Here is a 27,650-nt window from a genome sequence, read left to right on the forward strand (position 1 = left end):
AATTATTTGTGTTATGGGGACTTGCTTCAGTGTTATAAATATTGCCACATAAACTCAAACTACAAGAATTACTGTAGGAAGACGTTCTCATAAACATAACAAAGGAGGATATAAACATGACCACTGTAGAAATGACATTACCTATAAAAGAAAATTGAAAAAAAAAAATAAACTTATGAGGACATTAGGCAAAAAATATGAATGATAAATGGGAAAATTTCTGTAAACTATTCATTAAAACTTTAAATGAAAGATGTCATTTAGTAAAATAAGTAAACAAAGCTATTAATCACAGAGTTGAGAATTTCCCTACAGAAATGATTGAACTTAGAGAAAACATGAAAGTCTGTTACTACTCTTCAGAGACACCAAATTATAGCACTACTCCCTTGATTAGCCTTAAAGCTCATGACTATACCTATCAAATAAGCAAGTCAACCTGTGTTAGTAATACAGCCCGGAAAATAATGTATAAGAAAGTGGGAAACAGTAATCTAATGAACAGTCTGGCACAACATTAAAAGAAAATGATGATATAACAAATGGTCCAAAAGAAGTGTGTGAGAAATTCACACAGACTTTTAATACCCTTGGCACAAATGAAACACACCACTGGGCACCCAATTTAAATGTTACAAAAACTAACCAATCTTTTTCATCCATGGCAGTACTGAGCGGAACCTCCTAACTTCAAACTAAAATGTCTTGTGGCTGGGATGACATTTCACATAAGCTGCTAAAGAAATGCAGAGGAGAAAAGATCTCCCTCTGCCATGGAGAATATCCTGATCTTTTGAAAATCACCGAAATCCTCTGAGTGTATAAGAAGGGAATAAAAATCTGACATGAAAAACTATAGGTCAAAATATCATTAACTTCAGAGCTTGGGAAATTGTCAGGGAAAGCGATATTAAATTAACTTAAGGCATATTTCATCAATTATAATCTATTTAACAATTTACAACATGGTTTTAGAAAAGAAATATCTACTTTAACAGCAGTAGCAATCTTTATACATCAAATCTTAAGCAAGCTAGCTGAAGGAGACAAGGTAACAGGCACCTTCCTGGATGTGAGTAAAGCTGCAGATCCTGTGAATCATACAATTCTATTGGATAAATCAGAAGCATACAGAGTGAAAGGAGTAGACTTATAACTTATTACTTCCTATTAGGAAGACAGGAAACAGTGTGTAACTTATAAAAAGAATGAACAGTTGGAAACAACCAAATCAACCCAAAAGATAATTCAATGTGTTGTGCCCCAAGGCAGTATATTTGTTCCTTTTCTGTTTTGTGTATGTTAACAATTTTACAGAATCGTAAAACTGCAAGACTGTAAGCTATGCTGATGACACATCTTTTGTCAGCTTGGGCTATGATGTGCAAACTACTACAAATAGTGGTGAAATCAGTTATAATTTTTGGTCAAGTTATCTTACTGCAAATAAGCTACTCGTAAATAAAGAGAAGACAGTGACAATGCAATTTAAGCTTAGCTATAATCAGAATGTAAATGGAACTCAATTTACATCTCCATTGGCCCTTAGATACACAAACCAACACAAATTTTTGGGTATAATTGTTGACAAACACCTGACATGGAAAGAACATATAGACCATGTTTGTGGGGAAATCAGTACAAATGTGTATCTACTAAAAAGGGTCTCAGCCTTCAGAGACCATGATAGCTTGTGATACAGCCACGCCTTTAGTATGGTATCGAGGTATGGGGTGGGCATCAACTGTCTATGAAGACAGGTTCTTCAGACTACGAAAAGAAGGCAGTAAGAGTGGTAGATGAGGTAAACGGGAGAGAGCCTTGTAGAGAACTCTTCAGAAAAAGCAAAATATTAACCATCTATTCTATGTACATCCTGCAAGAATTAATGTTTGTGAAACAAAATCCAGACTATAATGTAACAAACAGCATTGTACATAGGTACTATATACGGAGAAAGGAAAATTTTCACAGATTTGCAAGTAAAAAAAGGCTACAGACTGTAGTCCAGATACAATAGAAACCATATTTTATAACAAACTACCCTCTGACCTCAAGAAAGCTAATTTAAAACACTTTAAAGTATAAACTTAAGCATTTATTAATAGAGAAACGCTGCTATTCAGTAGAAGATTTCAAGTCGTAATATCCCTTTGTAAAATAGTGTATATAGCATAAGTTTGTTTTTGCAACAAAAAATGATCATTTCTGACCGTCACTATTTATATCAGTGTGTGCACTTATGTATGTCAACTAGCCTTTGTATACATGAACTAAAATCTATGACAGTGTCCGAAAACTGATTGCTATATGGACGGCAAACAAACAAATAAATAAATAAACTTCATAATATAAAAAATTAATTTCCTTTGTTGTGGTTCTTACTTCTGTACCATGCTGAGTTGATAGGTCTTTGTCCTCAAAGACATGTTGGAAACTCACAATTATATCATTAACAGCTTTTTTTTTAAAAAAAAAAAAAAAAAGATACAGTTCCATCCAAACTAATTAAGATATTCACACTATGTTTGACTTTTGGGGCACACTATCTCACAAAGGTTTTATGCCATTCAATCAATTTCTACATGTGCATGTTTGGTGGCATCCACAACAGCCAGTCTGTATTTGAGCTCTATCTACACTCAGTGATTTAGTTCTTTAAATCATTCATGTAGTTGACAGATGTTTGCCAGACTTTGTCCTCAACTACTCCCATAGAAATAAGTCTGTCAGTGCAATACCAGAAACCTAGGATACCAGGGAATTGGACCATCCCTACCAATCCAGTGGCCTGGAAACAACCAGTCTAGAACATTTCGAACAGTCCAAGACCAGTGTGGCGGTGCACCATCTTGTTGGAAAGTGACTACATCTTGGTGGTCGGGCAGTTGTGGTAATGTAAACAGCTCCAGTATATCAGGATAAGCATTAGAATTAACTATTTTCTGTGAAAAAAAAGGTCCCACAATGCAGAGAACCTTCAAACAACAGCAAACATTTACTTTTGGGCAGTTACATTGTTGTGCCCCAAATACAAACATTGTATATGTTTAACTTAACATGCATGTGGGATGTTGCTTCACCAGAAAATGCTGGACCCTAACATGCATGTGGGATGTTGCTTCACCAGAAAATGCTGGATTGTTTGGAAAATCTCCTTCTCCCACTAAACATTGAAGAACATCCACAGCAAATTGCATAATTTATGGCTTGTTGTCATCTTTCAGTTGGTGCAACAGTTGCTATCAGTATGGACACATCTGTATAAATTTCAGAAGGACCTGGTGCATAGTCACCATAGGGATTTTGCAGCTCATCTGATGACCTCTGAACAGATTTTTGGTGTTATTGTCGAAAGGCCAACTGTTTCGATTTTGTGTCGGCTTCACTTGTTCTCTGTCATCCAGTACGGTGCTTCACATTGATGCTTCCTGCCTGCCAAAAATTCCTGTACCACCATCATACTGACATTCACAAGGGTTGTCACTTCGTATAGTGTTTGGAAATTCCTCTGGACCCCTCTATCCAATCTGATCTGAGTAAACCATTCAACACACTTAACCTCTTGTTGAAATGTTGTCGTTATGCTTCACTCGTACATATAGATACATTTTGATGATATACAACATGTTCAATGATGTGTAAGACTGACAGATGTGAAAGCAACAGCATATTACCAAACTCAGATAAAAATTTGATGCCTAGTGAGAAAAGGAAGAAACAGTTTTATGGTGTTTTTGTGTGGGACGTCAGGGAGGGGTTCCTCAGCTGCCTGTTTGGAGTGCACATGCTTCCTCCATGCACAAGGGCTCCGTTATGTGAGATTTGAGTTACATCTCAAGTGCATCTGCTGAGTATAAGCATTTATAATGGTTGTGTATAGCGTGGTGTCATGTTTGATGTATATGATGGTGAGGAAAGGGAGAGTATGAAACCTATGTCAGCACACAGATCACTATCAACAGTGTTCTATTTTCTTACTTCGTGAGACACTGCAGAGGGCTCTGGAATTTAATCCAGAACAAAGGTACAGGGTCTGGCAGTTGGGAACATTACACCACTGTATCACGTGCCAGTTTTGCCCAAATAATGGCTACCTCTGAGTAGTCAGTAATTTGGTGGCCTATGGTATGTAGGCTAGCACACAAAGTATTTGTAACAACATGAAATAATTTGGCCATGAACACTGGTAGTACACTCCATTGTCTCATTGCGAAACAAAAGGGCCTGCTTGCATTATTGATCTCTATATTTACTAAGATGGTATCTGTTCTTTCGGACATGTCCGAAAGAACACATACCATCAGTGACCAAGCAGCTCATTAGAATGAAATTACAATGAAATGAACACCTTTAGCTGCTCACAGGTGTTGACATATGTCAATGGGACAGATGGAAATGTGTGCCCTGACCGGGACTCAAACCTGGGATCTCCTGCTTACATGGCAGACGGTCTATCCATTTGAGCCACCGAGGACACAGAGGATAGCGCGACTGCAGGGATTTATCTCTGGCACGCCTCCCACGAAACCCACATTCTCAACGTATTGTCCCACACTACACTCGTAGTGCGCCCCGCCCATTATACTCATTACTCGCGGTGCGTTGCTGATTCCCGTAAGAGTTTGGGCACTGTTTGTGCATTCGCACAGAAGAAGAAGATGGTCAAGTGGCCAGTGAGCCTTAACTATATAGATACTAAGATGGTATCTGTTCTTTCAGACATGTGCAAATGCACAAACAGTGCCCGAACTCTTACGGGAATCGGCATCGCACCGCAAGTAATGAGTATAATGGGCGGGGGGCACTACAAATGTAGTGCGGGACAATATGTTGAGAATATAGGTTTCACGGGAAGCGTACCAGAGATAAATCCCTGCAGTTGCACTATTCTCTTGTGTCCTTGGTGGCTCAGATGGATAGAGCATCTACCATGTAAGCAGGAGATTCCGGGTTCGAGTCCCGGTTGGGGCACACATTTTCATCTGTCCCCGTTTACGTATGTCAATGCTTGTAAGCAGCTAAGGGTGTTCATTTTATTGTAATTGTTGATCTCTTCAAACCTAGTGATACAGTAAGTAAAGAAAAATGATTTCACCATGTTGTTGACATAGTTACAATCTAATTAGACAATCTGGCTGGATTGGATAGAGTTAGTAGTCATCTCTGTATGTGCTGTGCCTGCTTGTGTGACTGTGTATGTGTATTTCTCTTTTCTAAAGAAGGCTTTGGCCAAAATCTCATTTCTAACAGTCTTTTCATCATGCCTGTCTGCAACTCAGTGTCTTATTTTTCTGCTGATTAGCAATCTATTGCTTTCATATCATAAGTATTTTACTCAAACTATATTTCTGCGCTTTGTGAAGTGCAGAATTTTTACACGTTTGAACATTTGAAGCAAGTTGTCAAACTGTGTACTGTTTTGAAATCTTACAAAGATCTGCTTGAATAATTATGTTGTGTTTTACAGATAGTACTACATTATAGATAACTGCGTTACCTCCAAAAATCTGAGTATACGAATATAGACTGCCAGATCATCAACAAGATTTCATTGCTGACAGAGTTGAAGTATATGGTGTCTCTAAAAAGTTAAGTAAATGTCATATCTGAACGGTAACTTATTGCATGTGTGTATGTGCATGCGCATGGGTCTTCAGAGACTTGAGGAGAATCTATACACGGCATGCACTGCATGTGACTGGCTGTGTAAACAGACTGTGATCAATTGCACATAGTCAGTGTGAAAGGAAGTGTTATAGTGCAATGGAGCAACATGTAAACATCAAGTACTGTTACAAATTGGGGGGAGTCTGCAATGGAGACACATGGAATGTTGGTGCAGATGTACAGAAGGGAATCTGTGAGCAGAAAATGTGTTTATGAATGGTTTAAATGCTTCTGTGAAGGGAAGGAAGCAACTGAGGATGAGAGACATTTAGGTTGGCCATTGCCAAGCAGAACCCCAGAAGAGATTGGTAAAGTGCGGCAAATGCTGGCACGAGATCAGTAACAGACTCTTAGATTGATTGTGGAGGAATTGAGCATTAGCAAGGACACGGTGCACACCACCTTCCATGATGATTTGGATAAGTGGGAGATCTGCTCCCAATTTGTGCTGCACCAGCTCACAGACAAGCAGAAAGCAAAACAGATGGAAACGTCTGGTGATTTCATTTTCATGTGTGCCCAGGATCCATGGCTTTTGAATATCATTGTCACAGGAGGTGAGACCTGGTGCTGCCTGTTTGATCAGGGATGAAAACGACAATTGTTGTCACGGTATTCACTGTCTTCCCTCAGACCAAACAAGATGTCTGAAAGAATCCAAGGTGAAAACACTCTCGATTGCCTCCTTTGACGTGATACTATTAATGATACATTTAACCAGGCTGTTTTGAACCACTCGCTACAGCGTATCTGGTGGGTTCGGACAGAGTTGCACAGGACTGGAAAATGGATGCTGCTCCATGACAATGCCCCTGCACATTGCACAATCTGTGTGTGCTAGTTCCTGGTGCAGAAGATGGTAACTGTTCTCGAGCACCCTCTATACTCCCCTGATCTGGCTCCTGTGGACTACTTCCTGTTTTCCTGCTTGAAGGCGGCCATGAAAGGCGAACATTGTGCAGACGTGAATGCCATCAAAGATCATGTGACAGCTGTTCTGTGATCAATTCCACAGGAGGCCTTTGCTGATAGTTTCCAGAAGCTGTACAAACATTGTCAGAAGTGTGTTGTAGTGGGTGGTGACTATTTTGAAGGGCAATAAAGAACATTTGTTTGTAACTTTTGTTTTGTTTGTTGTCTGATAGCATCCACCAAACTTTTTAGACACACTACATCCCCCCCCCCCCCCCCCCTGTCTCTCTCTCTCTCTCTCTCTCTCTCTCTCTCTCTCTCTCTCTCTCTCTCTCTCTCTCTCTCTCCCCATGTATCTTTTGTAGCTCTTGGAAGATGGACTATACCCTAAAACTCAGGCAGTAATCATTCTTTTCAACCTGTCTGCCTACAACTTGATAACTATTCAGGGAGTAGTGGTATGTTCTGATGTAGAGATTTGCATTCGATTCCGAATTTTCAATTAATTTATATGCCCTAAAATGTATAGGTGAGTGACACATTAGGTGGGACCCGATGCCGGTAATACTTCCACAGTTGTAAAAAAAAGTTGTTAAATGGCAAAACCAATATTCTATCATTTATATAGATGAAAAGTAGTAAAGATATAGGAAAGGAAGAGTTGCGACATCAGAATGAAAAGTGATACATCACTTAGCAATGAAGAAGGAAGAAAACAGTGAGTGTTACGTGGTGAAAACAAATCAACTGATAAAATAGTAAGTCTGTAATTAAGCATAAAGCCACGTAACACTACACATGTCAATGTTGTTTTCAAAAACCAATGAAGTATTGAGATAGCCAAAAGTTTATTTAAAATCAAACAATGGAAAATCCAGGATGGAATGTAATAATATTTCTAAATGATAGTTGCTACTCACCATCTCATGGAGATGCTGAGTCAAGATAGGCACAACAAAAAGACTGATGAAAAGCCAGAGACCGGCTCCAGCTGCCAGAGACTGCTGTCACGTGTGTGTGAGTTGCATTTGCATAATTGTGTGGGTGTGTGTGTTTTGTCTATTTTTGACAAAGGACTTGTTGGTCAAAAGCTCGCTTTCCGACAGTCTTTTTGTTGTGCCTATCTGCAACTCAGCATCTCCACAAAAGTTTATTTAATAACATAACATTAAAGATCCGAGGACCAGTTAAATTCATTTTTATTAAGAGTCTGTTGGTATTTGATTGCTTCACCAAGTGCAATCTATGACCTAGCCATAAGAGTGCTGAAGGTTTCTTTCTGCATGAGGCGAATGTAAGTGAAGAGTATATACATTTTGCAAAAACATTTCTTACATTCTGAATACATAAGAAACACAGTGTACATAGCCATATTTGGGCTATTTCAATTATTGACATGTAGTATTCACCATTGTTGTTCATAAGACTTCCCATAAGGAATGAAATTTGTGGGCGAAGTATGCACATCATTTTTACTTATACTTTCAATCCAAACAATCTATATATGAGTACATGTCAGGCCAAATTAAAGGAATCTGTTTATGATATCTCCAAAATACTTCTATTTATGTTTGGCAGTTAGTTCGTCATACACATAATAATAATAATAATAATAATTTGCTGTGATATGTAACTTTTTTGTGAGTTCTATTCTACCCCTTAAATGGTTCTCTGGCTACCTATTATTACATAGACATATTTATCCAATTCCAGCGCAGAACACCCCCCTTCCCCCTTCCGCCCACACACACACACACACACACACACACACACACACACACACACACACACACACAATTTTATTAGATTGGTGCATAATTTTATAGCGTTTTTATTTTGCTCTTGGTATTCCAGATACGGTGAGCTTATTTATCAACTGTCATTTTTTATTTGTAGTTTTCTGCTGCTATATGAGTTTTCATATTGTCATTTTGTAATTTGGAAATAGTGAGTGGAGCTATGGATGCTAGAAAATGGAGTGCCAAATGGAGAAATCAGAAAATTTCTGACATATTCTTCTGTTTGAGCTCATAGAGGGGTGATAACAGGAGAGGCAGCCAGAAACATCTGGAGTGTGTATGGGAATAATGCCACTGGACCAAGCACAGCAACAAAATGGTTTTCTCATTTTAAGGATTGTCATTTTTTATTTAGTGGCCCTCAAAATTCAAGAAATTAAGATCATTTAAACACATCAATCCACAATGATCCATGTACAAAGACTATGTACAAATTTCACTTTCATTCCCTGTACAAAGACTAGCAATCATCCACAAAAGATAATGTTATGCATCTTGTGGAACATTGATGATACGTTGTACTACTAATTGCTTCCCCAAGGCATAACCATTGATGCTGACAATTATTGTTACCAACTGAGACGTCTCGCACACATAACGCAGGAATGATGACCAGGAAGCCTACATGAAGTGATCCTACTCCACAATAATGCCCGCCCGCATTCAGCTAGACTGATAAAAAAGTGTTATAGAGCAGTTGTTGGGAAGTCATTCCGCACCTACCTTATTCATTTGATCTTGTACCTTCAGAGTTTAACCTTTTCCACTCTTTATTGAACAACCTTCATGAAAGCTCATCTGTGGATGAAAATGCACTCCAATCATCGCCTCATCTTAAAACCACATGATTTGATTTCAACAGTCACGGAATTGAAAAGTTACCCAGCATTGGCTGACTATTATAAATAGTGAAGGAGAATATATTATTGGTGACTACAGTGTCTATTATGTGTATCTGCTATTTTTATTAAATGGAAAAATACTATGAACTTAAACACCAACCCAATATTTAGTGTAGCTAGACAAGAATTCATCTATGGAGAAGAAATCTTCCAGGCATGAATTATATTGTCACTTCAGAAACAGAGGATATCATTTCACTAAGGTACAAAGAAATGTTTATAGTATTGTTCATTTCAGGGAGGCATAGAAAATAGTAAACGTCAGCAGCTCCCACAAAAAGGAGAAGTTGACCTGATATGTGGAGGACCACCATGCCAAGGTTTCAGTGGAATGAATAGGTATAGCGAAAAGCTATACTCACGTTTCCAGGTTTGTACATATAAAATGTATTATGTAAAGTACACAAAATTTGTTGCTAAAAATCACATAACAGCTTTTCATTTCAGAATTCTCTGGTTGCAACTTTCCTGTCATATTGTGATTATTACCGGCCAAGATTTGTTATCATGGAGAATGTTCGCAATTTTGTAGCATTTAAGCAGAGTGTGGTTTTAAACTTGACTCTTAGAGCCTTGCTGGAGATTGGTTACCAGTGTACATTCACAGTACTTCAAGCAGGGAATTTTGGTGTGCCACAGAGCAGAAAGAGGTCAGTATACTCACCCAATAGCAGGTGTAGTTACATTCTCATAGTTTATTTAAGTACAGCAGTTCCCCATGTAAATAAACTGAATTATTAACCTTTATTTTATAACTACAAAAATAGTTTGCATTTACTGTACAAGCACATGGACAATATTTTGGTGTTAACATTCATTCATATCAAATATCTATTAGAAAGTATACTTCAGAAAATGAAGGGTATGATATCTGCTAGACTCCAATTTCTCTTTTTTAAATAGAAGAATATACATATAGTTATTGAATGGGCTACAGTATAAGTTATTTGTATTTAGAATACTGTATTAACCAAATGTAAGAAGACCCTGAATATAAGACAACCACCTTTTTAAGAGACTCCTTTATTTTCAACGTCCTCCGATTAATCAGAATTACATACTGCTCGAACAGTCCACACGTATACTGCCGGTTCATAGTGTCCAACGGGCAGAATATTTCAGCGATCAGACATGTCGCCATCATCAGTTGCGCTGAGGAACTGAGCTCCTGAGGACGAGCGGCCAATTTAAATCCCTCCCCCCGTGGGCCGCTCTCTTTGCCATCCACACCCGCATGCCGGCGGTCCCGAAGACGTGGGCATTGGAATCTGTCGTAGCGTTGATGTGCTTGCTACATCCACCCTGGTTGCCAGTTTGTACTTCTTGCTGGGAGTCTTCTTAATTACACCAGGGAAGATCTTATCAACTGAGATTGTGGCTACAATCTCAGCAAGGCTTGGGACTCGGCATTGAATGTAATTAAGAAGACTCTCAGCAAGAAGTATGAACTGGCGACCAGGTCGGATGTAGCAAGCACATCAACGCTACGACAGATTCTGACGCCCATGTCTTCGCGACCTCTGGCACGCGGGCAGGGATGGTGAAGAGAGCAGGGATTTAAATTGGCTGCCCGCCCTCAGGAGCTCAGTTTGTCAGCACACCTGATGATGGCGACATGTCTGATTGCTGAAATATTCTGCCCGTTGGACACTATGAACCGGCAGTATACCCTGTGGCCTGTTCGAGCAACAAATATGCCTGGAGAAATGAAGAATCACAGAATTACATACTGTTTTACTGATGTATAAAGTATCTGCTTAAACAAGTTAATATTTAACCTATTCTAAACTTATGTAATTTAATGATGGTCTAAGTTTTGATAATGCAAGGAGAAATAAAATAAACACAAAGAAATGGTTTACACTAATTTTTGTTTCACCACCTTTTTTGCTTACTTTCTAAGCTAGCTGTCTGTGGTATCACTGTTATTAATCATTATCATGCTAACAGCACAGCTGAAATTACTGAATGTGAAATGGACATCAATGAAGAATCTTGGTTGCCACAAATAATGGATGCAAGAGTGAAATGGGTGATTTGGCAACCCTGGAAATACATTACATCAGGAATCAGAAACTGAGAGTTGTGCCTTCTGGCCTACAAACGTTTGCTACTGACCCCAATATCAATGTTTAGTTGAGATGGCATTGTGGACTGTTCAACAATGCACTGTTGCTGTGAAGAAATTGTTCAAAACCAATAAGAGCTACATGGCTACGCAATGTGTATTTCATGCTCATTACAGGATCTCATATCATGCTCCACTCCTGTTGGCACATGCTATCAAAATATGGGTACAGAGCTGTGAGGAAGCAGGTGACATGATGCAAAAAGAGGGATGGAAGTACAAAACACATGGGGAAGCCAGAGTGTTGCAAGAGTGGAAGAAGCCTTTAGCCAAAGTCCCAGGCATTATGCATGCAAGCATGCACTGGAACGTGATGTATCAGATTGCAATGTATGGCAAATATCGCACAAGGAACTGCAATAAAACCCATACAAATTTGGATAGTGCAAAAACTGAATATGGAGGACCTCCCAATGAGACTATACTTTTACTGGGAACGGTTGGAACTCATGAGTGATAATTCAGGCTTGTGTGACAGTTTGATCGTAAGTCATGGGGCCAGTTTTTATTTGTCATGCTTTGTTAACTAGCAAACCATTAGATACTGGCCAAAGGGAAAAACCTGAAATATGAGGGTGAATCAAATGTAAATGGGATTTTATTTTTAAAATTTAGTTACTGAAAAACAAAAAGCAGTCACAGTTGTCTCTCTCTCTTTTTTTTAAACAAAAAAAAAATCACATGTGGTTCATGGTGTGGGTTCCTGTAGTCATGTCCTAGTTCATGAACCACGGGCAATGTATGAGTGGCCAAGTAAGTGGTCCCAACAGTCGGGGTACCAGTTACTTTGGAATAAGGCTGGGCATCTTGGACATATTCTGAGTCCTCGTCACCTTTGTGCTCATACGGCAAAGACTACCAAATCCACCGGTTAGTCCCTCAACCGTTAGGGGTAAAACTCAATGGAACTCGGGGCAAGTAAGGCTAGCAACCTGCTTCCCCGATACTTTAAATATGATGCTGGCAACAATCAGAGCAAAATGCCTCGGACCTTTGGAGGTGACGGAGTCCCACCTCTAACTGACAAATTAATATCAATGGGGGTTACTCTGGGAAGAAGGTAGAGCTGGCAGAGGCTGCAAGTAAGATGGGGCTGGACGTTTTAGCTGTTAGTGACATTTGGGTAAGGGGTGAGAAAGAAGAGAAGTGGGAGAATACAAGGTCTACCTGTCAGGAGTCAAAGCAGGAATAGCACAATGGGGTGTAGGGCTTTACATCAGGAAAGAAATGGAACCCAGCGTAGTTGCAATAAGGTATGTAAACGAACGACTGATGTGGATAGATTTGACAGTGTCTAGCAAGAAAATTAGGATTGTGTCAATATATTCGCATTGTGAAGGGACAGATCAAGATAAGATAGTTTTTATGAGGCACTCACTGATGTAGTTGTTAGAGTAAAGGACAAGGACAGTGTTCTGCTCATGGGTGATTTTAATGCCAGGATTGGAAATTGAACAGAAGGCTATGAAATGGTTATGGGTAAATTTGTAGAGGATATGGAGATCAACAGGAACGGTAAACAACTCTTGGATTTCTGTGCCAGTATGGGCTTAGTAATCACAAACTCCTTTTTTAAACATAAGAACATTCACCGGTATACTTGGGAAGGCAGGGGAACCAGATCTGTCATTGCCTATATAATAACAGATCAGGAATTCAGGAAGGCTGTGAGGGACACACGTGTATTCAGGGGATTCTTTGTTGACACTGATCATTATTTAATCTGCAGTGAAATTGAGATTGTGAGGTCGAAAGTGCACGAGGTCAGGTCCATATGTAGGAGGATAAGAATGGAGAAACTTCAGGATAAGGAAATCAGACACAAGTACATAACAGTGATCTCAGAAAGGTACCAGTTAGTTGAATGTAGTCAATTACAGTCATTGGAAAAGGAATGGACAAGGTACAGGGACACAGTACTAGAAGTGGATAAGAATGTCTTGGAACAGTGATGTGTAAAAGTAGGATGAAGCAAACAGCTTGGTGGAATGACACAGTAAAGGCAGCCTGTAAAAAGAAAATGAAGGCGTATCAAAAATGGCTACATACTAGAACTCAGGTAGACAGAGAAAGTTATGTTGAAGAAAGAAACAAAGCCAAACAGATAATTGCAGCATCCAAGAAGAAATCTTGTGAAGACTTTGGAAACAGGTTGGACACTATGGGCCAAGCTGCTGGAAAACCACTCTGGAGTGTAATTAGCAGTCTTTGAAAGGGAGGTAAGAAGAAAATGACAAGTATTTTGGACAGGTCAGGAAAACTGTTGGTGAATCCTGTGGATGCTGAAAATACGATCAGTAATGTTTCAGATTTTGAGGTAGAATGGGATAGGAATTATGATGGAAATAGGATCACATTTGAGAAAGTGAAGAAAATGGTCAATAGATTGCAGTGCAATAAAGCAGCTGGGGTGGATGAAATTAAGTCGTAACCCATCAAATACAGTGGAACGTCGGGTATTAAATGGCTACACAGGATAATTGAAATGGTCTGGGAGTCGAGACAGGCTCCATCAGACTGGACAAAAGCAGTAATCACACCAATCTTTAAACATGGAAACAGAAAAGATTGTAACAACTACAGAGGTATCTCTTTAATCAGCGTTGTGGGTAAAATCTTCTCAGGTATTGTTGAAAGGAAAGTGCGAGTATTAGTTGAGGACCAATTGGATGAAAATGAGTGTGGGTTTAGGCCTCTTAGAGGTTGTCAGGACCAGATCTTTAGCTTACAGCAAATAATGGAGAAGTGTTATGAGTGGAACAGGGAATTGTATCTATGCTTTATAGATCTAGAAAAGGCATATGACCGGGTACCTAGGAGGACGTTATTGTCTGTCCTACGAGATTATGGAATAGGAGGCAAACTTTTGCAAGCAATTAAAGTTCTTTACATGGATAGTCAGGCAGCAGTTAGAGTTGACAGTAAATTGAGTTCATGGTTCAAAGTAGTTTCAGGGGTAAGACAAGGCTGCAACCAGTCTCCACTGTTGTTCATATTATTTATGGATCACATGTTGAAAACAATAGACTGGCTGGGTGAGATCAAGATACGTGAACACAAAATAAGCAGTCTTGCATATGCGGATGACTTAGTTGTGATGGCAGATTCGATTGAAAGTTTGCAAAGTAATATTTCAGAGCTAGATCAGAAATGTAAGGACTATGGTATGAAGATTAGCATCTCCAAAACGAAAGTAATGTCAGTGGGAAAGAAATATAAACCGGTTGAGTGCCAAATAGGAGGAACAAAGTTAGAACAGGTGGACAGTACTTAGGATGCATGTTCTCACAGAATGGCAACATAGTGAAAGAACTGGAAGCGAGGTGTAGCAAAGCTACGATCTACTCTCTTCTGCTAGAACGAAGTCAGTACCAAGACTAAGTTATCTGTGCACCGTTCAATCTTTCGACCAACTTTGTTGTATGGGAACGAAGCTGGGTGGATTCAGGTTACCTTATCAACAAGGTTGAGGTTACTGATATGAAAGTAGCTAGGATGATTGCAGGTCCTAGTAGATGGGAACAATGGCAGGAGGGTGTCCACAATGAGGAAATCAAAGAAAAACTGGGAATGAACTCTATAGATGTAGCAGTCAGGGCGAACAGGCTTAGATGGTGGGGTCATGTTACACGCATGGGAGAAGCAAGGTTACCCAAGAGACTCATGGGTTCAGCAGTAGAGGGTAGGAGGAGTCGGGGCAGACCAAGGAGAAGGTACCTGGATTCGGTTAAGAATGATTTTGAAGTAATAGGTTTAACATCAGAAGAGGCACCAATCTTAGCACTGAATAGGGGATTGTGGAGGAATTTTATAAGGGGGCTATGCTCCAGACTGAACGCTGAAAGGTATAATCAGTCTTAAATGATGATGATGATGATTTTTAATGACAGCATTGTAGCATGAAGCTAGTTGCATCAGGAGCCAACTGTGCCCTCATCATCTTGAAATTGGTGCCCTCCTAGAGCTTCTTTAAGTGGTCCAGTCAAATAGAAATCACAGCGTGATAGATGCAGCCTGTAAGGGGGATGATGGAGCTGAGTCCAGTGCAATTCCTGTGCTTTGAAGACTGAGAGCTGTAGTATGAGGCATTGTCATGGAGGAGGATCTGTTCGTCTTGTCTTTTATGTTGATATCCATTCCTCAACTTCTTCAACAGCATGCAGTAGAGCACAGCATCATTTGTGCATTGCCACACGGGTTAGCCATGCGTTGTGAGGCTTCTTGTTACAGTTCGTGCAACTACTCCCATCGGAGGTTTGAGTCCTCCCTCGGGCATGGGTGTGTGTCTTGTCCATAGCATAAGTTAGTTTAAGTTAGATTAAGTGTGTAGGCTTAGGGACTGGTGACATAAGGAGTTTGGTCCCATAAGTTCTTACCACACACAGTTGAAAGATTCTTACCAACTGATACTCGAGTCTTGGCTTTCACTGAGGTTGCCTTCCCCTCCCTCTCACAGGTGACAATTTAACTCAAAAATGCATCACCTTCTTTCACAAACCTTGCTGCAAGTCTCTGACAGACCTTCAAATACTTCAACTTCTTATATTTGCTCAGAACATGAGAAACCCATCTGGATTGCACTTTATGGAACTGTAGGTCATTTGTGACAATCGCTTCACAGCTCCTTTAGCTTATCCCAGCCTGTTCTGGAATTTCTGATTCTCTCATCCATTGATCACCTTTAAGGTTGTCTCAAACTGCATAAATGTTTTCCTCTGTAATGCTGGTCCAAGAACAGTGATCATATTGCTGATTTTCCACATCTTTTCATCCTTACCTGAGCTCTTTATATCAGGCAAACACACATGTCTTTGACAATGTGTGGTCACCAAACAGTGCAATCAATCCCTGGAAAATTTCCAAGAAATTTTATAGTTATATGCTGCACATTGGAGGGGTGCACCTGTTGCTCCGCCATCATGAGTGTTACTGATGAAGCTGTTGGGAGTATGTAATGGCTGGCTCTCCTCACTCCTAATGGTCCCACCAAACAATACTAGAAGCATGAGACTGGCTCTGTGAACTGTTGATACTCAGGAACAAATATTGATTTATATTTTGATTCAACATTGTATTTCATTAAAGTTTCCACAGTCTTTTTACTTCTCTTTCTCTGCCTGCCCCCTGCCCCCCCCCCCCTCCCTCCCCCTGCCCCTTGCCATCTGTCCTAACCCCCAAGTCCACCTAGCTGCCATACCATCTCCCCACCTCATCCCTGTATGCTCCCACAAGCAGCACTTTACTATCCCCCACCCCTACCTTGCTATCCTACCCCTCCCCACATCAGCCTCCTCCTTACCCCCACCACCCATATTGTTTCTCCCATCATATGCAGCTGCTCGCAGACTGGCCTTAGTGGCCAGAGACAGTGGTCATGTGTCTGTTTCAGAAGCTTACTTATTTAGCAGTCTTTTTGCCATGACTGTCTGCAATTCAACATCTCCACTATATGGTGAGTAGCAGTCTATACTTTTCATAACATTGTCATTATTCCATCCTGGATTTTCCAATGTTTAATATAAAAAAATCATGTATTCATAATAATGAAATGTACACTATGTATTGAGAAAATTGTGTAGTTTTAAGAAAAATTTCCATCCAGCAACTGAGTAGACTGAAAAAAAAAGGTTCAATTTGGTTATTTTTCAAACAGTGGAAAATCCAGAATGGAATGTAACAAAATAAAGAAAAGGATAGTTTCTACTTACCATATACTGCAGATGCTGAGTCACAGAAAGGCACAACAAAAAAGACAGTCACACACTTGGCTATCAGCTAACAAGGCCTTTGTCAACATTGGACAACGTACACACATGCACACACTCACACAAATGCAACTTACATACACATGACCTCTGCCTCAACTGGAGACAGCATTTCTGTGTGTGTGTGTGTGTGTGTGTGTGTGTGTGTGTGTGTGTTGTCTAATTTTGACAAAGGCTTTGTTGGCTGAAAGCCAAGTGTGTTGTTGTGCCTTTTTGTGACTCAGCACCCCCATTATGTGGTTCTTATTTTCCACAGAGATTTTTTAACTTGATTATTGCTAGGAGGAAATCATGTATGTGTTTTGTTTGTTAGTTAGTTAGTTAGCTCTGTTGAAGGACATTGCCCAAAACTTAGCAACTACTGAGCACTCAGTGACTCAACAATAAAATACGTGATATTTGACACCATATATTTTTTGGCCTTTACCAGGGCAGAAATTTATATTTTTGTATTGGCTTTCTAATGTTATACTGTGAAACAGTTCATTGATTACAAAAGAAAGTGACTGGCAGGATTTTGAATTATTTTAACAGTGATTTACGGTACTAAAATTTCTCTTCAGGTAACATTTCTCTCATTGCTTGTTTCATAATTTAAAAAATGGCATGAACTTGCTGCATCCCCTCAAAATGAGGTTATCTGTTATTGACATCAATGGTAAACTAAATTTGAAGAAATTTTTCGATAATAATTCTGTTTATCGTTTCCAAATTACTGGGTTACTGTAGGACAGTGAAAGAAATGAGTTTCCTGTAGTACCTGCTTCTTCTATCTAAATTATGTAACACTTGGGACTTTGTACATAATTGTTGACCCTAAACTCTTTTTGATAAACTTGCTTTTTTACTTCTGCTTGGTGTTTACCCTATTGATTTTTCTTTCACAGTATGTAGAAGGCTCAAAAATGGTAGTACCAAATGAGTGACTAGTGCTCTAGCCACAAACTCAGTGGCCATGTCTTCATTTGGTACCACAATAAGGTAGTGAGAGAAATGGTCAGTAACATAAACATACATGTTATCTTGGGCCATTACGAGAAATGGTCCCACTACAATGAGTGCTACTATTTCAAAAGGTTCTGCAGCCTGAGATAAAGTCTGAAGAAGTATGTTGAGTCCCTTAGTGTGGAAAAGATGTTTTGAATGTAATCCTCTATATCTTCTTTCATTGCAGGCTCCAGTAATGACCTGCAACGTACACTTGTGTGAGGCTTTTCTTATTATGATGTGCCTGTATGCTTGGATTATGAAAGGTTGGAGAAGGAAACTGGCCATGCTCTTCTGAAAGAAACCACCCTGTCATTTGTCTAAAGCCATTTACGGATGCCACAGAAAACCTAAATCTGGATGGCTGTTCAGGATTTGAAATGTCATCCTCCCAAATATGAGTATAGTGAGCTGACCAGAGTACCCATTCATTCACTCAGTCACCATCCATATATGTAACACCTAAAGCAGCCAGTGCCAAAACCAAATTCCGCAAGCTCCATTTCTGTGGTGATGTAGTTTTGGACAACACCATTCAGCGACACAGTGCATAATCAATTGGTTTTTCTTAATGATTGGACTGTGCAGCTGGTCCCGGCAGAGGTTCGAGTCCTCCCTCGGGCATGGGTGTGTGTGTGTTTGTCCATAGGATAATTTAGGTTAAGTAGTGTGTCAGCTTAGGGACTGATGACCTTAGCAGTTAAGTCCCATAAGATTTCACACACATTTGAACATTTTTTTCTTAATGATTCTGGGCCCATCACATGTTCCCACCTCTTTCCACATGAGGGCACACTCTGAATTATGTTGAAAATTATCTTTTTGGCAGTCCAGGTGTTTTATGGTGCTGCAGGGCATAATTTTGCATGGGCATATTGACTTCCAGATCTTTGTACACATTTCTGCATCCAATATTATTGTGACACTGTACTCCTTCCCATGGACATCTTTTTAGGGGTGCATTTGGCCCTGTCTTAATTTTTATGGGTGACAGTGCATGACCTATCTGAACAGCACAAATGGGAGAGCTCTTGGATCAAGAGGATATTTGGCAAATGGACTTTACTGCCCATTTCCCCAACCTAAATCCCATCGAGCACATGTGGAATGCACCAACAGCCATCCAGCACCTGTCAATCATGCTGGTTGAGGAGTGGAACTTCCTACCACAAGAACTCCTTAGGAACCTCATGGACAGCATGGGAGCACATGACAGAGCATGCATTGCCACCCATGATGATCATACATACTATTAAGAACCATGTCCTAGCTTTTGTAATGTCCATGAGACATCACAAATAGTAATCACTGTCTTTGAGTAAAAGTGTCATTTCTGTTGGTCCCCTTATGTATTTCTTTCAGTTATTTTCTGAACTATTGTGTAGCACTTCTCCCTATGTATAGTCCAAGTTTTGTTGAGCTGTGTTCCTTTGTAGTGACACATCATGCTGAAGTTACTTTCATCCTTAAGTTTTGTGCACCATTGTAAATTAAGTGATTGAGTTCAGAAAAAAATATGCTAACATAACTATTGTGCTAAATTTGGTAAATATTGGTTTTCAAAAGATTTAGTTTTTTAAATTTTACCAGAGTAAAACTGCACAGGTGAAAAATATATATTCATATATTATTGATGTTTATGATAAACAAGAAGTGTTTTGAACAAACTGATAGCTAAGCACATTGTACATGGATCTAGAAAGAGTGAAGTTATACATTAACTGGCAGAAGCAGCCACTACAGGCAACTTTTATAAAGTAAACTAACAACAAATTATGCCTAATGTTAACCTGCTCAAGGTCATTCTTACAGAAATTAGTTCTATATTTCTTTATATGTGAATATTATACACATCAGAATGTATATGTAAGTCATTCATGCAGCAACTACCTACTTCAGATTATCTTTCTGACATACAAGTGAAGGCTCAAAGCAAATTGATGTTGTGTCTTACTTGTACTGTTTTCTAATGGGGCAGTTTTGATATATTTGTTTTGAATGTTGAAAGTAACTGTATTTCCTAATTTTTGTTTTACTTTCTATAATTATCAAATGCCTTTCATAATTAATGTGAAATAGCTGTCAATTTGGTCTACACTGTATCCTCACTTTAGTTCGACTGCATACAGGATGCAAACTTTTGTGGAATCAGCATCAGGTTTAATGACTGTCTAAATTCATCAAGATGTTTAGTGCTGCAATAATAATCATGTCAGTAACTGACAAAATGTGTCTGCTGCTTATGCCATGAATAGTTCTTAGCATCTCATGAGAACAAATTTAAAACTTCATCTTTTTAAAGTTTAATATATATGTCTCTGTGACTTGTGAGTTTGTACATTGTTATAAATATGTTGAGTATACTGTGACTGACACAAAAAATCTGTAAATGGAAATGGTGTTTTGCTGGATAAGAAATAAACAAACCAGGGGCAGTTAAAATTTTAACTGATAATTTTGCAAATCTGTTTTGTTTCATTGTGTTATGTCGTATAACAATTGTAAAGGATTTGTGATAAAACAGTTTCAGTAATAAACCGCTCACTTGAAATATAAATAAAGACATAACAGACATCCGGCCAACTATCATAGCCGATTCAGTCTGAGTGACATCAAATGTTTTTCAATGCTTCTGAAATAATTCACTTTCTTGCATCTCCAAAAATCATGTGAATATACTTCTTTGAGGACTGACTTCCAACCTGTTTGATGTTGGACTGTAATTTGTTGTATGTTATGTAACAGAAATGAATACTTTTAATTTGCTACTCATACTCAAAAATGAACTCCCCCATGAACCATGGACCTTGCTGTTGGTGGGGAGGCTTGCGTGCCTCAGCGATACAGATGTCCGTACCGTAGGTGCAACCACAACGGAGGTGTATCTGTTGAGAGGCCAGACAAGCATGTGGTTCCTGAAGAGGGGCAGCAGCCTTTTCAGTAGTTGCAGGGGCAACAGTCTGGATGATTGACTGATCTGGCCTCGTAACATTAACCAAAACGGCCTTGCTTTGCTGGTACTGCGAACGGCTGAAAGCAAGGGGAAACTACAGCCGTAATCTTTCCCGAGAGCATGCAGCTTTACTGTATGATTAAATGATGATGTCGTCCTCTTGGGTAAAATATTCTGGAGGTAAAATAGTCCCCCATTCGGATCTCCGGGTGGGGACTACCCAAGAGGACGTCGTTATCAGGAGAAAGAAAACTGGTGTTCTACAGATCGGAGCGTGGAATGTCAGATCCCTTAATCGGGCAGGTAGGTTAGAAAATTTTAAAAGGGAAATGGATAGGTTAAAGTTAGATATAGTGGGAATTAGTGAAGTTCGGTGGCAGGAGGAACAAGACTTTTGGTCAGGTGAATACAGAGTTATAAATACAAAATCAAATAGGGGTAATGCAGGAGTAGGTTTAATAATAAATAAAAAAATAGGAGTGCGGGTAAGCTACTACAAACAGCATAGTGAACGCATTATTCTGGCCAAGATAGACACAAAGCCCACGCCTACTACAGTAGTACAAGTTTATATGCCAACTAGCTCTGCAGATGATGAAGAAATTGAGGAAATGTATGATGAGATAAAAGAAATTATTCAGGTAGTGAAGGGAGACGAAAATTTAATAGTCATGGGTGACAGGAATTCATCAGTAGGAAAAGGGAGAGAAGGAAACATAGTAGGTGAATATGGATTGGGGAGAAGAAATGAAAGAGGAAGCCGTCTGGTAGAATTTTGCACAGAGCATAACTTAATCATAGCTAATACTTGGTTCAAGAATCATAAAAGAAGGTTGTATACATGGAAGAATCCTGGAAATACTAAAAGGTATCAGATAGATTATATAATGGTAAGACAGAGATTTAGGAATCAGGTTTTAAATTGTAAGACATTTCCAGAGGCAGATGTGGACTCTGACCACAATCTATTGGTTATGAACTGTAGATTAAAACTGAAGAAACTACAAAAAGCTGATAATTTAAGGAGATTGGACCTGGATAAACTGAAAGAACCAGAGGTTGTAGAGAGTTTCAGGGAGAGCATAAGGGAACAATTGACAGGAATGGAGGAAAGAAATACAGTAGAAGAAGAATGGGTAGCTCTGAGGGATGAAGTAGTGAAGGCAGTAGAAGATAAAGTAGGTAAAAAGACGAGGGCTAATAGAAATCTGTGGGTAACAGAAGAAATATTGAATTTAATTGATGAAAGGAGAAAATATAAAAATGCAGTAAATGAAGCAGGCAAAAAGGAATACAAACGTCTCAAAAATGAGATCGACAGGAAGTGCAAAATGGCTAGGCACGGATGGCTAGAGGACAAATGTAAGGATGTAGAGGCTTATTTCACTAGGGGTAAGATAGATACTGCCTACAGGAAAATTAAAGAGACCTTTGGAGAAAAGAGAGCCACTTGTATGAATATCAAGAGCTCAGATGGAAACCCAGTTCTAAACCAAGAAGGGAAGGCGGAAAGGTGGAAGCAGTATATAGAAGGTTCATACAAGGGCAATGTACTGGAAATGGAAGAGGATGCAGATGAAGATGAAATGGGAGATACAATACTCGGGAAGAGTTTGACAGAGCACTGAAAGACCTGAGTTGAAACAAGGCCCCGGGAGTAGACAACATTCCATTAGAACTACTGATGGCCTTGGGAGAGCCAGTCATGACAAAACTCTACCGTCTGGTGAGCAAGATTTTTGAGACAGGCGAAATACCCTCAGACTTCAAGAAGAATATAATAATTCCAATCCCAAAGAAAGCAGGTGTTTACAGATGTGAAAATTACTGAACTATCAGTTTAATAAGTCACAGCTGCAAAATACTAACACGAATTTTTTACAGATGAATGGAAAAACTGGTAGAAGCGGACATTGCGGAAGATCTGTTTGGATTTCGCAGAAATGTTGGAACACATGAATCAATACTAACCTTACAACTTATCTTAGAAGAAAGATTAAGAAAAGGCAAACCTACGTTTCTAGCATTTGTAGACTTAGAGAAAGCTTTTGACAATGTTGACTGGAATACTCTCTTTCAAATTCTAAAGGTGGCAGGGGTAAAATACAGGGAGCGTAAGGCTATTTACAATTTGTACAGAAACCAGATGGCAGTTATAAGAGTCGAGGGACATGAAAGGGAAGCAGTGGTTGGGAAGGGAGTGAGACAGGGTTGTAGCCTCTCCCCGATGTTATTCAATCTGTATATTGAGCAAGCAGTAAAGGAAACAAAAGAAAAATTTGGAGTAGGTATTAAAATTCACGGAGAAGAAATAAAAACTTTGAGGTTCGCCGATGACATTGTAATTCTGTCAGAGACAGCAAAGGACTCGGAAGAGCAGTTGAATGGAATGGACAGTGTCTTGAAAGGAGGATATAAGATGAACATCAACAAAAGCAAAACGAGGATAATGGAATGTAGTCAAATTAAATCGGGTGATGCTGAGGGTATTAGATTAGGAAATGAGACACTTAAAGTAGTAAAGGAGTTTTGCTTTTTAGGGAGTAAAATAACTGATGATGGTCAAAGTAGAGAGGATATAAAATGTAGACTGCAATGGCAAGGAAAGCATTTCTGAAGAAGAGAAATTTGTTAACATTGAGTATAGATTTAAATGTCAGATAGTCGTTTCTGAAAGTATTTGTATGGAGTGTAGCCATGTATGGAAGGGAAACATGGACAATAACTAGTTTGGACAAGAAGAGAATAGAAGCTTTCAAAATGTGGTGCTACAGAAGAATGCTGAAGATTAGGTTGTTATATCGCATAACTAATGAGGAGGTATTGAATAGAATTGGGGATAAGAGGAGTTTGTGGCAGAACTTGACAAAAAGAAGGGACTGGTTGGCAGGACATATTCTGGGGCATCAAGGGATCACAAATTTAGCATTGGAGGGCAGCGTGGAGGGTAAAAATCGTAGAGGGAGACCAAGAGATGAATACACTAAACAGATTCAGAAGGATGTAGGTTGCAGCAAGTACTGGGAGATGAAGAAGCTTGCACAGGATAGAGTAGCATGGAGAGCTGCATCAAACCAGTCTCAGGACTGAAGACCACAACAACAACAACAACAACAACTCAAAAATTTGATACCTGTTGAACTGAAACTATGTTAAAAGTGAAGCAAAATTAAATAATCTTCTTGCAGTACCACAAAGTCTTTAATTCGGTATAAAATTAACATCACACTAAGGTAAATATATTGTTTTCCAGGTTAATACTCCTTGCCGCAGCTCCTGGAGAGCTCCTGCCTAGCTTTCCAGAACCGACACATGCATTTAGTCAAAGTTTGTGTCAGCTGAACGCGGCAGTAAATGGACAGACAGTAAGTGTTACTAAACCGTAGCACATATATTGGTCAGTGCAAAAATAAGACCTTTATAATTAGGTATCACACTGAAAACAATTTCCATTGTGATGAATACCTGCAGCAGGTATCTGTAAACGAACATGTTACAAGGTGTGTCCATAAAGCAGATTCTGATGACCAGTAAAGAAAGCCTAAACATTACTAAGTGAGAAATATTTATTGGAATATTTACGTGGATTTGCTGGGTACTTCACAATATAGTCACCACCACTGTTGAGGCATTTACTGTTTTGCACTGTCAGTTGTGTACCTGTGTCATAAGAGACTGTCACCAATGTGTGGAGCCACAAAATCACTTCATTCTGCAGTTCTGCATAATTGTGGAAATGTTTTCCTGCCAGAAAAAAGCTTCATGAGAGGGAAGACATGAAAGTCAGTTGGGTTGTGGTCGGGACCACAGCAAGGCAGTCGAAGATCTCCCTTCCGAACTGATTCGACACATATTGTGCAATGTTAGCTGCACGGGGCCTTGCGTTGGTGTCTTGTCAGCACCACACATCTCCCATTCTGGATCCTCCTCCTCCAGTTTGTCAGTGTCTGACAACACTGATCGGCATTTACAGCAGGAGAGCCGAACATTTGGGGGGGGGGGGGGGGGGCATAAGTAGAGTTTGTTTTATTTCAGGGAGCACTCTCCCATTTTGCTCCTTGCTTGTTTTCCTTGGTAGGATGGTAGTGACCTGTGGTCACTGGTAGGCACAGTGGAAGAAGATTCAAAATTAATTATTTATTTCCATAAAAATACAAGTAGCGTCTTGACTCATGGTTGGCACCGTCTGTCAGTGCCCGCCGAGGAATTACATCATAAGTGGCCTTTACACCACTCGAGGCAGCTGACGCCACACACTTCGTTCTGGCCAGCTGTGACAGTGGTGGTTTACTGCTTTTGGTGGCTCCAGCACTGGCTGTACTGCGATGCCACAGCAGTGAGTGATGGCGGTGTGTGTATTGAACTTACATATGCTGACTTAGGAGTTGCTCCGTCTCCTCCCGCTCACCACCATTCTCCATCATCTGTCATACCACGACAGTGGTTAAGTGTAGCCACGAAGTTTGATGATATTAGTGTGCCATCTGGGAATGCCCTGTTCAGTCTGCTGGAATGTGAGGAACGCTGGCGTTCTGACAATGGTGTGATGGAAAGATCTCCAGGTCCTCCCATTTGCCACAGAAGCAGACTGTGGTGTTGAACACGGTGATCGGTGATTATGGCGAGATAGCCATCTCTCCCAGTAGCAGCTGTTGTTGTCAGGGACTTGCAGTAAATCTACAACAGAGTTGTGCGACATATCACTTTGTTGCAATCAGGAAATCAAATGTGAACATCTGACCAACTGCCTTGCGAGCTAAACTGCTGGGGTATTTACGTAGTGAGGTAGAGGCTAATGTTTACTCTGCATCATTCATCGGGACCACATAGGGCTTGCTATTATGAAGGTATCAGCAGTTTTCCTTCTGCTATGCTTGTTTAACGAGTTTGTTAGAGTATAGAACTTGCTCTTAAAACCTTTTGGTACCATTTGTTGCATTTGCCTTAGCCTTTCTTTTGTCATAAAACAAAGGTGATGTGACCCTGTCTGGTCACTCAGACCCACTACATTCAGCTGAAGTCTGCTGCCTGGCTCACCATAAATGTTGTGTTTTGCCGTGACCCAGTCTCCGCAGCAAAATGTATTCATTGTGGCCACCTTGTCTCGACATTGCTGTAATGTAGTGAGATTGCTTTGCTCAGGGTATATGAAAATTTTAACCATCTTACTGTGCTATACAAGATTGGTGTGCAACAACAGTCTCCCTTCATGGTAAAAACTTGTCAGAAGGGTACCACATTGATCCCAGAAGACTGCTAGGATTTGGTCTTCACAGGTGACCCACAATGGCACCAACGCAAGGACTGTTGTTTTGTTTCTAGTGTGCCATGCTATTCCTACATTTCATTTCCAGTGACAACACGTTTGAGGAACTCTGCTACTGCCTACAGCTGTGACTGGATGTTTGGTTTTGTGTTCACCTGTCTGTTGCCTTGGCACCTATCTTGCATACTCTTTCTGAAAGCTGAGCTATTGGGCACAATTGTGTGCAACAGCTGCGGGAATTGAAGAGAGAATTCTCAAATTGTGAAGTGCTGGATCTGTAAAATTGCATGCAGCAGATTTTTCATCAGTTCTTGTATCACTGGGGCAGTCAGCCACTATGGTTCTCATCACAAATATGGTTCGTCCATTAGTAAATTGCCTCAACCATCATCTCACCATAATGTTGCTCATAATTTTGTGTCCATACATGGGGCACAACTGGTGACAGATCTATGCTGGAGAGTGCTTCTGAGAGTGAAAAAATCAGATAACTGCACAAACCTTACAGTTGGTGGCAGACAGTATCAGACTAGCCATTATATCCTAGCACTGTGCAGTAACCACATCCCTCATGAGACTGAAACTGTACTGCATTATCCCCATGTACCTACTCTCTTCTCATGTGTTTGCACATTTGTATCCAACTTCTCATGTCATCTATGGATGTCATCAGAACTTCCTTTCTGGATGCACCTCTTGTATGAGGCAACACACCATAGCAGTGATAATTAATTGATTACACTGACAAGGGAAGGCCACAATTTTTGAAATGCAGATTTACTGCAAACTTTGTATACTCATAGTACTCCTTGAGGACAACAAAATGTGTAAGCAGGAGCGCATATTTCTCAAGCATTATTGAGAAGATCACAAGATAATTTCGGTCGTGCATGGCCATTTTTGTCATGAAGCGGCGGCAGCAGAGTGGTTAGCGTTCAAGGACCGCAATCACTAGATCTAGTCTCATTCTTCAGTTTTTTTTTTTTTTTTTTTTTAATTTTCAACACAGTCATTTTCTTTACTATTTATATTACAACTGATATATTGGGAAAAATACATGTAATTGGATGAACTTGTATTAAATTTACAATGTTATTACCATGAATAATATAATATTCATAACTATTGACTAGTAAATGACCAAACACAAAGTGATACTGAAAATGTATGCTTGTCCATGATTTGAAAAATCCCTTATACCTGGAAGGAGTCTGAAACTATTTGTTACCTCCAAGTTTTGACCAGCGCAAGACGGCTTTCGAAAGTTG

General features: G+C 39.7%; 1 protein-coding gene across 1 annotated transcript in view; it reads left to right on the forward strand.

Annotated features, from left to right (window-relative positions):
- The window catches only part of LOC126293235 (DNA (cytosine-5)-methyltransferase 1-like), a 161,671-nt gene that overhangs the window by 106,353 nt on the left and 27,668 nt on the right, over nt 1-27,650 (forward strand). Inside the window, exons 16-18 of the mRNA XM_049986355.1 lie at nt 9,522-9,653; nt 9,731-9,933; nt 24,370-24,481. Of these exons, the coding sequence (XP_049842312.1) occupies nt 9,522-9,653; nt 9,731-9,933; nt 24,370-24,481 (447 nt within the window). The remainder of the gene's footprint in view (nt 1-9,521; nt 9,654-9,730; nt 9,934-24,369; nt 24,482-27,650) is intronic.

This window comes from Schistocerca gregaria, chromosome 10 (assembly GCF_023897955.1).
Source record: "Schistocerca gregaria isolate iqSchGreg1 chromosome 10, iqSchGreg1.2, whole genome shotgun sequence".
Classification (NCBI taxonomy): Eukaryota; Metazoa; Arthropoda; class Insecta; order Orthoptera; family Acrididae; genus Schistocerca; species Schistocerca gregaria.